The following is a 14,582-nucleotide window of genomic DNA, read 5'->3' as shown; positions in this document are numbered from 1 at the left end:
GGACTTTGCGCTGTATGTCCACTATCTATGGAAACGACATACCAACTGGAAAACCAGGCCCCTGCAAGGAAGAGCCCCAGGGCTCTCCATCACCTAAAAGAATACCCTAATTATCTGTGTGACCGAATAGAATCATACTTTCTATTATGCTTATTGGGTCTATTATGCTTATTGGGGAAGGACCACAAACCTATTGATAATTGTCCACTGTTAACTACCCAGGTTTAAGGCATAAGAATCACCGGTTGACTTTGATTGTATCTTTCTCTTCCTTTGTTCAGACTAGTTTCAGGGAATTTGGGGAGGTGGGTTTCGGCATGTACACTTAGGGTATATAAGGTTTTCACAGAAACTGGTCGGGGTCCTTGGCTAAGAGGAGACCGCCTTGGGCCCGCCGGTGTAATAAACTGCACTCCACTATCTGCACTGTCCTTCTGAGTGAGTTTGTTTCCCGGAACGCGTGGCTACAACAAGACTACAGGTACTTCCACACAAATTGGGAAGGGTTATAAATCCCTGGAGCATGGATTCTAAGGGGAAATTTCTTTTATTTTCCTTCAGAGAATAACAATGAAACACTATCCAAAACAAGTAAAAGGGGAAAGGAATCTAAGCTAGACCAAGTTTGAAGTCTGTTCCTGAGGGTATTTCTATAATACTTGTCCTATCATTAAGCAACAGGTAGCAACAACAGTCTGTGTGAAAGCTTCCGAATTTCCAAAGTCTCCTGAATTCAACAAGATACAAGATGGAGTAGAATACCTAGTATTTCAAGAGATAATGACAACAACACATGTTCATGTTAAGCAACCAAAAAAAGGTTAAATCAGTAACAGTCTATCGAGTAAGACAGGAAGGCATGCTATGCATTTTTTTAAGAGTTTCATCAAAAAAAAAAAAAAAGGTTCCTTCAAAAAAATTCACAAATTTGGTTTTCTATAAAATCTTTCTCAACCCTTAATTCCCTGCTCACATCCAAGGCCCGCCAGAAGAGGTACTGCAGTGTATTAACTTATGAAACTAGAATTTTTAATCCATCCTTAAACTTGTTTACCTAATATCCTGAGAGAAAAACACACCACTCCTCAAACATCCTTTATGCCATGAGCAGAGACTATTACATCATTAAAACTGAATTAGCTTGCCATATTTCTTTTTGAGACTGCACTTTTTAAATTCCCTTTTTTTTTTGTTTTTTTGGCTCTGTCTCGCAACTTCCAGTATCTCAGTTCCCCAACCAGGGATTGAACCCAGGCCCGTGGCCTGGGTTCCTAACCTAGAAAACCTAGAATCCTAACCACTAGGCCTCTCCCTAAAATTTTTTTATATGTCATTTCCTATCTCAGCTACTTCACTAAGCTAAAATTCACTTACTTTCATTCCCTTTCAGTTTATCCTTTCTCTGATGTAGATCGGAGAAGCTAGAGATTCAACAGAAACAAATCTCAGCAAATAAAATACTCTTAGAATCTGAAAGCCAGAAAACAATTTTCTCAGCATCATGTCAAAACAAAAAATTGAAGAAATCTTTTTGGATGAATCTGTAAAATGAGCCAGGTAAAACTGCCTATGACCCAATAATATCCAAAAAGGATATCTGCTATGTAATTGTCCAATATCCCAAATTGATTGATAACCAGATTAACTATAGTATGAGGTACCAGGGCTCTGGGATTTCGTGAGTGTGGTAGGATCAGACTTTTCTTAGATCCAAAATTAGGCTTTGCCTGATGAAATTTTTCTTATCTCTCCTTGCTATTCTTTGGAACTCTGCATTCAGATGGGTATATCTTTCTTTTTCTCCTTTGCTTTTAGCTTCTCTTCTTTTCATAGCTGTTTGTAAGGCCTCCTCAGACAACCATTTTGCCTTTTTGCATTTCTTTTTCTTGGGGATGGTCTTGATCCCTGCCTCCTGTACAGTGTCACGAACCTCAATCCATAGTTCTTCAGCCACTCTGTCTATCAGATCTAATCCCTTGAATCTATTTGTCACTTCCACTGTATAATCATAAGGGATTTGATTTAGGTCATACCTGAATGGTGTAGTGGTTTTCCCTACTTTCTTCAATTTAAGTCTGAATTTGGCAATAAGGAGTTCATAATCTGAGCCACAGTCCGCTCCCAGTCTTGTTTTTGCTGACTGTATAGATCTTTTCCAGTGCTCAATGAGGAAAGCCTTCCTCAGTGATCAATGCAAAGAAATAGAGGAAAACAATAGAATGGGAAAGACTAGAGATCTCTTCAAGAAAATCAGATACCAAGGAAACTTTTCATGCAAAGATGGGCACAATAAAGGACACAAATTGGACAGACCTAACAGAAGATATTAAGAAGAGGTGGCAAGAATACACAGAAGAATTATACAAAAAAAAAATCTTCATGACCCAGATAATCACAATTGTGTGATCACTCACCTAGAGCCAGACATCCTGGAGTGTGAAATCAAATGGGCCTTAAGAAGCATCACAATGAACAAAGCTAGTGGAGGTGATGGAATTCCAATTGAGCTTTTTCAAATCCTAAAAGATAATGCTGTGAAAGTGCTGCACTCAATATGCCAGCAAATTTGGAAAACTCAGCAGTGGCCACAGGACTGGAAAGGTCAGTTTTCATTCCAATCCCAAAGAAAGGCAATGCCAAAGAATGCTCAAACTACCACACAATTGCACTCATCTCATACGCTAGCAAAGTAATGCTCAAAATTGTCCAAGCCAGGCTTCAGCAGTACGTGAACTGTGAACTTCCAAACGTTTAAGCTAGATTTAGAAAAGGCAAAGGAACCAGAGATCAAATTGCCAACATTCGCTGGATCATTGAAAAAGCTAGAGTTCCAGAAAAACATTTACTTCTGCTTTATTGACTACACCAAAGCCTTTGACTATGTGGATCACAACAAACTGTGGAAAATTCTTAAAGAGATGGGAATACCAGACCACCTGACCCGCCTTCTGAGAAATCTGCATGCAGGTCAAGAAGCAACAGTTAGAACTGGACATGGAACAGACCGGTTCCAAATTGGGAAAGGAGTACATCAAGGCTGTATATTGTCACCCTGCTTATTTAACTTATATGCAGAGTACATCATGAGAAATGCTGGGCTGGATGAAGCACAAGCTAGAATCAAGATGGCTGGGAGAAATATCAGTAACCTCAAATATGCAGATGACACCACCCTTATGGCAGAAAGCAAAGAAGAACTAAAGAGCCTGTTGATGAAAGTGAAAGAGGAGAGTAAAATGTTGGCTAAAACTCAATATTCAGAAAACTAAGATCATGGCATCTGGTCCCATCACTTCGTGGCAAACAGGTGGGAAAACAATGGTAATAGTGACAGACTTTATGTTTTGGGGCTCCAAAATCACTGCAGATGGTGATTGACTGCAGCCATGAAATTAAAAGATGCTTGCTCCTTGAAAGAAAAGTTATGACCAACCTAGACAGCTTATTAAAAAGCAAAGGCATTACTTTGCCAACAAATTTCCATCTAGTCAAAGCTGTGGTTTTTCCAGTAATCATGTATGGATGTGAGAGTTGGACTATAAAGAAAGCTGAATGCCAAAGAATTGATGTTTTTAAACTGTGGTATTGGAGAAGACTGGAGAGTCCCTTGGACTGCAAGGAGATCCAAGCAGTCCGTCCTAAAGGAAATCAGTCCTGAATATTCATTGGAAGGACTGATGCTGAATCTGAAACTCCAATGGCCACCTGATGTGAAGAAGTGACTCATTCGAAAAGACCCTGATGCTGGGAAAAATTGAAGGCGGGAGGTGAAGGGGACAACAGAGGATGAGATGGCTGGATGGCATCACCAACTCGATGGACATGAGTTTGAGTGAACTCTGGGAGTTGGTGATGGACAGGGAGGCCTGGTGTGCTGTGATTCGTGGGCTCGCAAAGAGTTGGACACAGCTGAGTGACTGAACTGAACTGAATTTCATGAGAAGAAAAAACTCCAGTTATATTCAGCATAATCAATCATGTTTGCCCCAGATAATTAAATATATATATATGAAAATGTTAGAGGAAAAAAAAGTTCCCTCAACTATATTGTATTCCACTAATCTCAGTGGAAAATGATCCTCTATTCACTATCGTGTGCATTACAATAGCAGTCACAGGAGCAACCTAACAACAGGCAGTGCTTAAAATGATTGTTACTGTACTCCCATGTCCTATTTTAAAAGAGAGATCAGCAAAATGTCTAATAACAAATTATAATAATTTAAGGGACAATATTTCAGATTTATCCACATATTCCAAAAGTTTAATCTATGGCTTCAGCCCTAGCTTTAGTCAAATACTGGTTTTCGCACTTGGACATTTAGCAACAGAAAAAAAAATAATGTGTGTATCTGCATTTATACTGTCAAATATGTAGGTATTTCTAACTTACATGCATTATTTTACTTTTCATTTGCTTGCACAAAACATAATTTTAAAACAGATTCCCAAGTACTCCAAGAGTACAGAAATCAACCCACAACCTCCTTTATAGGGCACAGAGGTTATAAAGAACTTAACCCCAGACACAAGCACCAGCAATCTAACATTTTACTGTCAGCTGCCAGTATTCAAGCAAAGAGGTGTTGGTTCTTCTGACCTCTTACGAATCTTCAATTAATTTCCGAATCTTCAATGAATGCCCGTAACAGTTTGAAACTTGTGTTTTCTATAGTTAAAAATGTGTAGATTTAAGTTAGTTCATTTAACTCATTTCATAATCTCTTTAAAAATAATGTGAAAAAACAGTATTCTTTATAAATTTCACTTTTAAAACATAGAAAAACCCTTAGTCATGTAAGATAAATTTATAATGAACTCAGATGAAAATTTTCCATGATCAAGTAATACTTCAAAACAAAACCCTTTTAGTTGTCCCAAACCCAACCCAGCATCTGATACCAGATTTCCTAACTTTATAAGAAAATGGAGGCAACACAGAGTAGTGAACTTGAAAGCTATGAGACACAGGCTGTGTTTCTCATGCAGCTGCTCAGTCACCATGGCCAAGTTCTGTATCCTCTAAATCTGTTTCCTAAATTATAAAATGAAGACATTAATATCTGTTCTGTCTATACGGTCCAAATGAGAGTTCATTATGAACAGCAATATATATATAATATTGAGTATCATGAGTCCTAAATCTAGGCTTTTTACTTTTGTAACACTTTCATAAACAGATTGTTATTTTTATGTAGTTTTGTAATTTTAATGATTAACTTGGGACCCCTTTTATCTAATAGCTAACTGGAATTCTTCTATATATATACATATTTTCTTGTGATGAAGATGTCTACTCAACCACAAAAAGTGTAGACTCTGGAGTCAGATTATTTGCGCTCCCAGTGATCTACTCTGCTTATTTTGGATATTTACTAATCTCTTATTATCTGTTTCCTCATTTGTAAAAAGAGGGACTACTCCCCAAGGTTGTTGTGAAGATTAAATTCATGAAAAGCACAGAGAACAGAACCTGTCACACAGTAAGCACCAAATTAATGCTGCTGCTGCTAAGTCGCTTCAGTCGTGTCCGACTCTGTGCAACCCCAGAGACGGCAGCCCACCAGGCTCCCCCGTCCCTGGGATTCTCCAGGCAAGAACACTGGAGCGGGTTGCCATTTCCTTCTCCAATGCATGAAAGTGAAAAGTGGAAGTGAAGTCGCTCAGTCGTGTCCGACCCTCAGCGACCCCATGGACCGCAGCCTTCCAGGCTCCTCCATCCATGGGATTTTCCAGGCAAGAGTACTGGAGTGGGGTGCCATTGCCTTCTCCAAAATAAATGCTAGCCACTGTTAATATTTTTGAGCATGAATTAACATCCCCATGTCTAATCTGCTCTGAGACTGATCAATTTCTGAATCTGAAAACCTAAACCTGGGCCACGGTGTTATACACCTCCAGGGGCATCTATGCACAAAAGAATATTCTGGCAGCCCCAGACTGAAGGACTGACCTGGCAAATTCAAAGGCACCCACCTCTTAAGTTTTGTGGTAGTTAGATTGCCAGTCTTTTCTGGTGAACACTTCGCTGCATAACAAGAGGTCGCAAACTCAAATCTCTTAAGTGGCCAGGCAGCTTACCTAATGAGGAAAGCAGACCTCGTGTGCCAAGTATGAGTGACAGGACTATGCAGGGTGGAGAACAAGAGTCAAGCCTAATGGAATTTATCTCCAGTTCTGTCAACTCTAAGAAATAATCTCATGAATGTTGCCTTTTGTCTGCTTTCTCATTGCCAATTATTTTGATCAGGTCTTCATTGCCCAATTTCTGCATTTCCACATTTTCACAGTAGCTTTGCCTTCTTTCTTCTTTAATGCTACACATCCATCCATCAGCAAATCCTATTGGTTCTACCTCCAAACGATACCAAAATCCAACCATTTTCACCTCCCTGGCGTCACTGCAGCACCTTTTTTTTTTTTTTAACCACTCTTTACCACACTATTGCCCCTCTCTGCTCAAATCCTCTGCTGCTGCTGCTGCTAAGTCGCTTCAGTCGTGTCCAACTTATGCAACCCCACAGACGGCAGCCCACCAGGCTCCCCCGTCCCTGGGATTCTCCAGGCAAGAACACTGGAGTGGGTTGCCATTTCCTTCTCCAATGCATGAAAGTGAAAAGTGAACGTGAAGTCGCTCAGTCCTGTCCAACTCTTAGCGACCCCATGGACTGCAGCCTACCAGGCTCCTCAAATCCTCTAGTGGTCCCCAAACTATTTAGAGGGACGTCTAAGTTTCTTACAATGGCTTACAAGGCCCCACACAACTGCCCTTTTGCCCATCTAGCTTTGTCTCTTATTAGCACGTTCAAGGACTTCCCTAGTGGCTCAGTGGTAAAGAATCTGCCTGCAAGGCAGGAGACCTAGGTTCGATCCCTGGGTCAGGAAGATCCCCCGGAGGAGGGCATGGCAACTCACTCCAGTATTCTTGCCTGGAGAATCCCATGGACAGAGGAGCCTGGTAGGCTACAGTCCAAGCGGTTGCAAAGAGCTGGACATGACCAATTCAGCACGCATGCACGACGACCCTTGCTCAAAATTTCTCTAGCCACACTGCTGCTAAGTCACTTCAGTCGTGTCCGACTCTGTGCCACCGCATAGATGGCAGCCCACCAGGCTCCCCCGTTCCTGGGATTCTCCAGGCAAGACAATTGGAGTGGGTTGCCATTTCCTTCTCCAACGCATGAAAGTGAAAAGTGAAAGTGAAGTCGCTCAGTCGTATCCAACTTTTAGCGACCCCATGGACTGCAGCCTACCAGGCTCCTCCGTCCATAGTTTTTTCCAGGCAGGAGTACTGGAGCGGGGTGCCCTTGCCTTCTCCGTAGCCACACTGCTCCCTTGATTTTTTCTTAATTACATGAAGCTCATTCCTGGCTCCAGTCTCTGTTCCCTTTATCTGGAGTGTTCTTCCCCCAGATGTACTACACTTGGATTGCTTTCATTTGAGGGCTTGGCTCAAATGCTTCTTTTTCATTAAGTGCTTCCCTAAATAACTCTATTTAAAATAGAAACATCCTTCCTAAATGCAAAGGACGCCCCATCTCCCTTTCTGCTTATCTAACACATTTGTTTTTAATGTTTAGTGTCTTTCTCTGTCTCCAAAGAAAATGTAAGGTCCGCTAGGTAAAGAATTTTTTCTTTACTGCTGCTGTCCAGAATAATACATATTAAATACAGAGTGCTTGATATTTAATAAGAATGACTGAAAGCTACCTAACTTCTTCTACTGATCTCCCCTTCCATACTTTCTTCTTTTCCCCAGGTATCGTATCATCTGATCATTTTCCTGCTTACAAAGCTTTGATGAGATCTTTACATCCTTGATCTGACTCCTAATTCGTTTCATCCTTTTCCTCATTCCCCAAAGTACGTTGTCCACATTTCACATACTAACACTTTTATCATCCCCGACCCTACCATGCCATTTCATTTCTTCAAGCTTCTCTTATATTTCTGCCTCCGCTTAGCCAAACTTTTACTCATCCTCCAGACCCAGTTATTTCATACCTCCCTGAGGCCCCATTTATGCCACCACTGCACGAAGTCTCTACCTCCATTCTGGTGTTAAAAATAACTATGTATTTATCAATCTGTTTCTCCTACTAGATCATAAGATCCTGGAGAGCAAGATCAGTGATATTATATTCAGATTTTTTTCCACCAATGCTTAACACTATATTTGGCATAGAAGTCTTTTCAATGAAAATTTAATGAACAAAATTTAAAAGTGAATTAAACAATTCATGAGGGGCTAGAAGAAAAACGTCTTCATAAAAGTCAAAGTGCTTTCCACATCAAACCTGAACATGAGGTATACCTTGAGTGCTTTACATTTGCTAAAGAAAAACTCATTTTGACAGTTTTGATAGTAAATTAGTAGATTCGGGAATTAAAAATAATAATAGTGTTTCCGTTTTGCAAGATGAGTTCTGGAGATTGGCTGCACCACAATGTGAATATACTTAACACTACTGAACAGTACACTTAAAAATGGGTTTATTAAAAATAAACAGAAGCAGGAGGAGGAATCGGATGAAGGCAGGTATAAGATAAATAAGTACTAAGGCTGTTATGTAGGAAATGGCAAGTCACTACAGTATTCCTGCCTGGGAAACCCCAGAGGAGCACAGTCCATGGGGTCATAGAGTCAGATACGACTGAATGACTGAGCATCCATGAACACGCACAGAGATGTAATGTACAATAAGATAAATGTAATTAACACTGGTGGATGTTATATATGAAAGTTAAGAGTAAACTCTAAGAGTTCTCATCAGAAGGAAAAGAATATTGTTTTCTATTTCTTTAATTTTGTATTTATATGATGGATGGTCACTGAACTTACTGCCATAATAATTTCATCATGTATATACAATCAAATCATTATGCTGTACTGCTTAACCTTATAGTGTTGTATGTCAATCACACTCAATAAAACTGGAAGAATATATAAATTAATTAATTGCCTAGTGAGGGGAGACACTCCAGTAAACATATTTGCAAACCAGATGATGTGTAGGGCATCAAAGTGAATTCCAATGTAAGAAAAGCCATCTGCAATTTTTTTTAATTAAAATTACTGACTTCTTAAAGTAGAAGAGTTTGGAAGTAATTCAGTTCAACCACCTTATTTCACAAACAAGAAAAATAGTCATGGAAAAGAAAAGAGCATTAACCAACCTAGAGGAAAAACTAGGATCAGAACCAAGGTTTTATTCAGAATACAGGGCTGTCTTAAATATACCACATTACAATCCCAAACAATTCAAGAACTAAAGGCTAGAATTTATTGAATTAATTCCCCATGCTTAACTAATGAAGAGTTAAAAATAACATTTTAGGTAGGAGTTTGTACTCCTGAATTCTCACCAGGGCTCTATTTGTGGGACCTCAGACAAATCACTGAGCATTGCAATACTGTATTACCTCATGGGATTAATGTGAGAATCAAAGGAAAGCCCAGTTACAAAAGAAAAGTGTAACCATCTTCATCCTCATCCCTTCACACTCTGGTGTCAGGTTTCAATCACTATGTGAGGGAGGGAAAGGAACAGTTCATATAAACTAGTACAGTTCTGACTAGCTGGAGTTTTGCTATTCTGGGTTTACATGAGGAAGAAAGGAAAGCAGGGAGAGAATGGGAAGGTGGGAAGGTTGTTCCTAATGGGCAAAGAATACCCTCCTTCCAAAGGAAGGTACTGGGAATCCCTGGTGGCTCAGCAGTGAAGAAATCTGCCTGCAATGCAGGAGACACAGGTTGGATCCCTGAGTCAGGAAGATCCCCTGGAGTAGGAAATGGCAACCCACTCCAGGCTTCTTGCCTGGAGAACCCGTGGACAGAGGAGCCTGGCGGCCTACAGTTCATGGGGTCGCAGAGTCAGACACAACCCAGGAGGAGCACAAAGCAAAGTACTACCCACACCTCCTATTAACTAGACTCTGAGACTCACAAACTTTCATACAATTCATGTTAAAATTATCTTTTTTCCTAGTGTAGGGCCTATAAAACTTTTTACCTTTAGCATATTTCTAAAAATTATGTAACAGTTACTTGGGTGTATATTTTATCTTTCCTTCTCAACTGCAGATGTGTTCAGCAGGGACTCACAGTATCAAGCCTTTAAGAGTTATTTCTGAGTTGTTTTTATTAGGTCAACATTTCAGCTGAAATATAAAGGTAGGCACCTGGAGTTGTGCTTAAAAGAACTGGATGAAAGGGAAGACCTGAATGCAAAGAGAGACAAGAACTTTATCTCCCTTTGTCTTGCCCAACTCCTTCTCCCTTCAATGATTTAATTCTAAGCAGAAGTCCTCTACTAAAAGTCTACAGAGCCACAAGTTTATTTATAGGTATTTTTATATTCATAACACTTTATAAAAATACAATGTTTTCACTCCAGGAATGAAACTATTTAAAGGAAAGTACAAATGGGCATTTTTTAATAAGTTTACTCTTTGGGCAAACAAATTTTATGCAAAATGTTCACCATATAAAACAATTTTTTAAAAGAAAAAAATTGTGCATTCTGTGAATTTCCACTTACACGTAGAATTTCATGTAAACTATCATAGTAATATTTTAATTTGTATGATTATAGCAATTGAAAATAAAAATCAGATTTAACTTTTTTCCTGCACTCACACAATATACCTTAATTTTCAAAATATCAGAATTGAGACAAATGCCAAGCTCCAAATACCAGAAGTCATATATCTTTCCCACCTAATTCACGGAAATTTTTACTACAGTATAAAGTAACTATAACATGGAAACAGAATATTTGGGGATTCCACAGATTAGTCCATTTTTTCCCACAAATTTCTTAAGTACTACCAAGGGACCTTATAAAAACTACAGATTACAATCCTTCCCTAGAGATTCTGATTCAGTTGCTCTGAGCAGGACAAAAGTCTTTATTCCCCAAAGTGATTCTGATGGTTAGCTAAGATTAATATTGATCTCGTAGACTGGTTTTCAATTTGGTACATACTAGACCTACTGAGCGACTTGACTTTCACTTTTCACTTTCATGCATTGGAGAAGGAAATGGCAACCCACTCCAATGTTCTTGCCTGGAGAATCCCAGGGACGGGGGAGCCTGGTGGGCTGCCATTTATGGGGTCGCACAGAGTCGGACACGACTGAAGCGAATTAGCAGCAGCAGCAGCAGCAGCAGCAGCAGCAGCAGCAGCAGCCCTACCTAAGGGCTTCCCTGGTGGCTCAGATGGTAAAGTGTCTGCCTGCAAGGTAGGAGACCGGGGTTCCATCCATGGGTCGGGAAGATCCCCTGGAGAAGGAAATGGTAACCCACTCCAGTACTCTTGCCTGGAAAATTCCATGGACGGAGGAGCCTGGTAGGCTACAGTCCATGGGGTCGCAAAGAGTCGGACACAACTGAGTAACTTCACTTTTCACCTTTCAGACCTTCCTGAGGAGCTTTAAGAAATCTTCAGCTCAGACCAATGGAAATGACTTCAATACTTTTTAAAAAGGTCCGCAGAGAAGGATGAGAACCTCTAACCCCTCTGCACATTAAGAAACTAAGCTTGCTCAAGTTCACAAAGCTGAAGATGGCAAAGTTGGGAGTTAGAACCATTTCTCCCAACTCCTAGTTCACTTTGTTTTTAAATAGTTATTTTTCGTACAGGTTGACCAAAACAGGTGTGAAAAAGAAAAATCTATATTCTTGCCTCAGAAAAATACTGTCATTTAACAAATGGATAAATTAAAACTGAGCTAATCTTACTGCTTCAGAAATCACCATAAAAGTTTTCTTAATCCTAATATAAAACAATAAAAAAAAAAAAAACTAAATACATTACTGCTTAATCTTTAATTCCTACTACTAATCTGGTTATATATATCTTACAAAGAACTGTTTAAAATTTAATTTTTAACTTCTGACTCAGTAATTTTCTTTTGATTCGTATTTTAAAACAAATTATTTTTGAAGTCTGGCATCACTGGTCCTTACTAGCAAATTAAATCAAGATCTGTAAATTTGGCAACATGGCTTCTTCCTTATGTAGAATACATAATTCTACATACTGAAGTTGCTCTGTGAACTAACAGAGTTCCTTCTTCCACACAAAAGAATGAATTTTAGGCTGCATTAGCAAACTCCCATCATTGGTTTGTCCACAGATCCTCAGAGTGCGAAACTTGTCAAAGTATTGATTAACCCCTTTCAAGAATTTTCTCATTTTAGTAACAGGATAATGGAAAGTAATTATGAAAAATGTGTCAAGTGCAAGCTTACCTGCCCGTAATTTTTCTAAGAGCGTTTTGACTTTCTAAAAATTACATGTTTACTTGACTTGCTTTCTGGTGACCTACATTGATTATTACAGTACCAAAACTGTTAAAATAACATTTTTATTCCTCTCAAGGTTGTCAGATGTTTTGATATTTCAAATTCCTGGAATGTTTGTGATTTCTGCTTTTAGATTTAAAAGTGTTTGGTATACTTTACCAAAAGCAGGTCACATTACTCCACAAGTAAAATTTCAGCAATCTGTATACAACCTAGAGTACAATGTACACTTTTGATTAATTCATTTGCAAAGGAGTAATTTGCGAGGTTCTGGATCTTTTAAATATTCTAAACAAGAATCAGATGCAATGGATTTTGTTCCAGCAGTTTTAATGAATGAAAGCACACCCTTTCTTTTTTATTAAGTTGGATAGCAACAGAAATTAAAAAACTAACCAAAAGTTAAGTGCACTATTTAAAATATGTAAACCCCCCCAAACCGTTCCTTGGAACCAAGAATGGGCCTCTTAAGTCACAGTAAAAACTAAAAAAAACCCCAAATCTCAGATAAATGTTTAAATGATACATAGTATTTAGAAAATCGGGCTAGACTGGACGATCCATGGAGTTCGCACAGTAGGAGAAAACTGTGCTACACTGAGCAGGCTTGCAAAATCTTAACTATTTTGTATTCAACATCTGAAACTTGCCATTTCCAATTGCGAGAGGTAAGCCTGTAACAGATACACGGCTTTTGGGATTGCTTAAATTTTTTCCTAAAAAGAGATCAAAAAAAAAAAAAAAAAAACACGCATGTTTATTTTCAGGAGCTAGGGTCGAAGTCAAAAGAAATCACCAGTTACTGACAATTCTTGGCGGGTCCTCGTTGTGCAGGGAGGCCGGAGCCCGCACCGGGTGCCGCCTCCTCCGAGCGCGGGCTGGACCTCAGCCCCGAGCCGCGCGCAGCAGCCGCCCGGCGCCGCCGCCGAGCCCGCCCGGGGGCGGGGGGCTCGCACGTGCGACCGGGGGCGGGGCCGGCCGGGAAGGCCCCCGCGCGGGAAGGCGGGCGCGGCCGGGCCGGCCTCCCCGCGGCCGCGGGCCCGGGCTTTCCGTCCGGGCGCACGTCACGGGAACGGATGGAGCCACACAGAGACGTCTAAGTCATGCAGGAGGCGCGCGGCCCCGGCCCGCTCCCGCCGCCCCAGACCCCTCCTCTCCGCCGACAGAAAGACAGACAAGAAGGGTTCCCGACCTGTCGTGCCCTGCATGTTCAGAGTCTGTCATGTTTGGTCAAGAACGGGGCGGGGCTGGAGGGCAGGTCTGCGAGGCCGGCGGCGGCGGGGCGCGGGGAGAATCCCTGCGCCGCCTGCGGGTACCTGTTCCCGGCCGCCGCCGGGAGGTGACGAAGTGGTAAAAACTCACGGTTACTAGTGAGCGACACAGACACAGACTTTCCAGTCTATTAACAACCACGCCAGAGAGGTGGGGCTCTAACTGCAAACACTGGGCCACGGCCCCGCGCTGCCGGCGCTGCCGCTTTAGTCTCTATTCGCCGCCGGTGGCTGAGGCTTGGGAGCGGGCGGGCGGCGCGCAGCGACGCGGGGATTTGGACAGTGGCCGTAACGGTGATTTCTCCTCACCAACATGGCGGCACCCGAGACAGGCGGCTCGATAAAATGGCGCCTGCCGCAACACCTAGCCCGGGACTAAAGGGCAGGAGAGATTCCTCCGCGTGCCGCGGCCCTTGCCCAGCCCGCCGGGGCCGAGCGCGCCGGCCATTGGAGGACGCGGCCCGTCAATCACCTTCGAGAGCGAACTCTCCCGCTTCCCCTGCGAAGTGGCGGAGGAGGCAGTCTCTTATGGCGGGGCCGGGCGGCGCCTGGAGTAGTCAGCATGGGGGAGGCGTCCCGGGGGATCCGCTGTCCTTCCGCGCCTCCCGGCCCGGTCCGCGGCGATTCGCGGTTTTCTCTGCGAGACTTCGCTTCCAGAAGATAGGGAGTTACAGACGTGCCCTACCGAACGGGCCCCATAAAGCCATTATCCGCACGCGGCTGCCGAGTCGTCATTTAAAAAAAGAAAAAACCTTCGTTGCTTAAGTAATGGAAAAATGTACTTTCTCCTTCAAGGTTGTAATGAATATCTCTTCTTGTACAACAACGATTCCTGGGTCGGGAAGATCCCCTGGAGAAGGGCATGGCAGCCACTCCAGTGTTCTTGCCTGGAGAAGCCCATGGGCAGAGGAGCCTGGCTGGAAAAGAGTCTGACACTACTGCGCGACCAACCACAACACAGACACAACAACGTTTAACATGCAGAATCAAAAGGAAAGAC

The 14,582-nt window shown here is 41.7% G+C and overlaps 1 protein-coding gene across 2 annotated transcripts in view; it reads right to left on the bottom strand.

The window, feature by feature from the left end:
• Window positions 1-14,296, bottom strand: part of ZC3H6 (zinc finger CCCH-type containing 6) — a 76,080-nt gene extending 61,784 nt beyond the window's left edge. The window contains exon 1 of one of the 2 annotated variants that reach the window (XM_070380069.1): window positions 13,504-14,296. In XM_070380069.1, coding sequence (XP_070236170.1) covers window positions 13,504-13,535 — 32 coding nt within the window. In that variant the 5' untranslated portion in view covers window positions 13,536-14,296. The remainder of the gene's footprint in view (window positions 1-13,503) is intronic. The other variant, XM_070380068.1, reaches the window with a different exon arrangement.
• Window positions 14,297-14,582: the final 286 nt, after the last annotated feature.

Source organism: Bos mutus, chromosome 11 (assembly GCF_027580195.1).
Source record: "Bos mutus isolate GX-2022 chromosome 11, NWIPB_WYAK_1.1, whole genome shotgun sequence".
Classification (NCBI taxonomy): domain Eukaryota; kingdom Metazoa; phylum Chordata; class Mammalia; order Artiodactyla; family Bovidae; genus Bos; species Bos mutus.
This window is presented reverse-complemented; position numbering and strand designations above follow the sequence as displayed.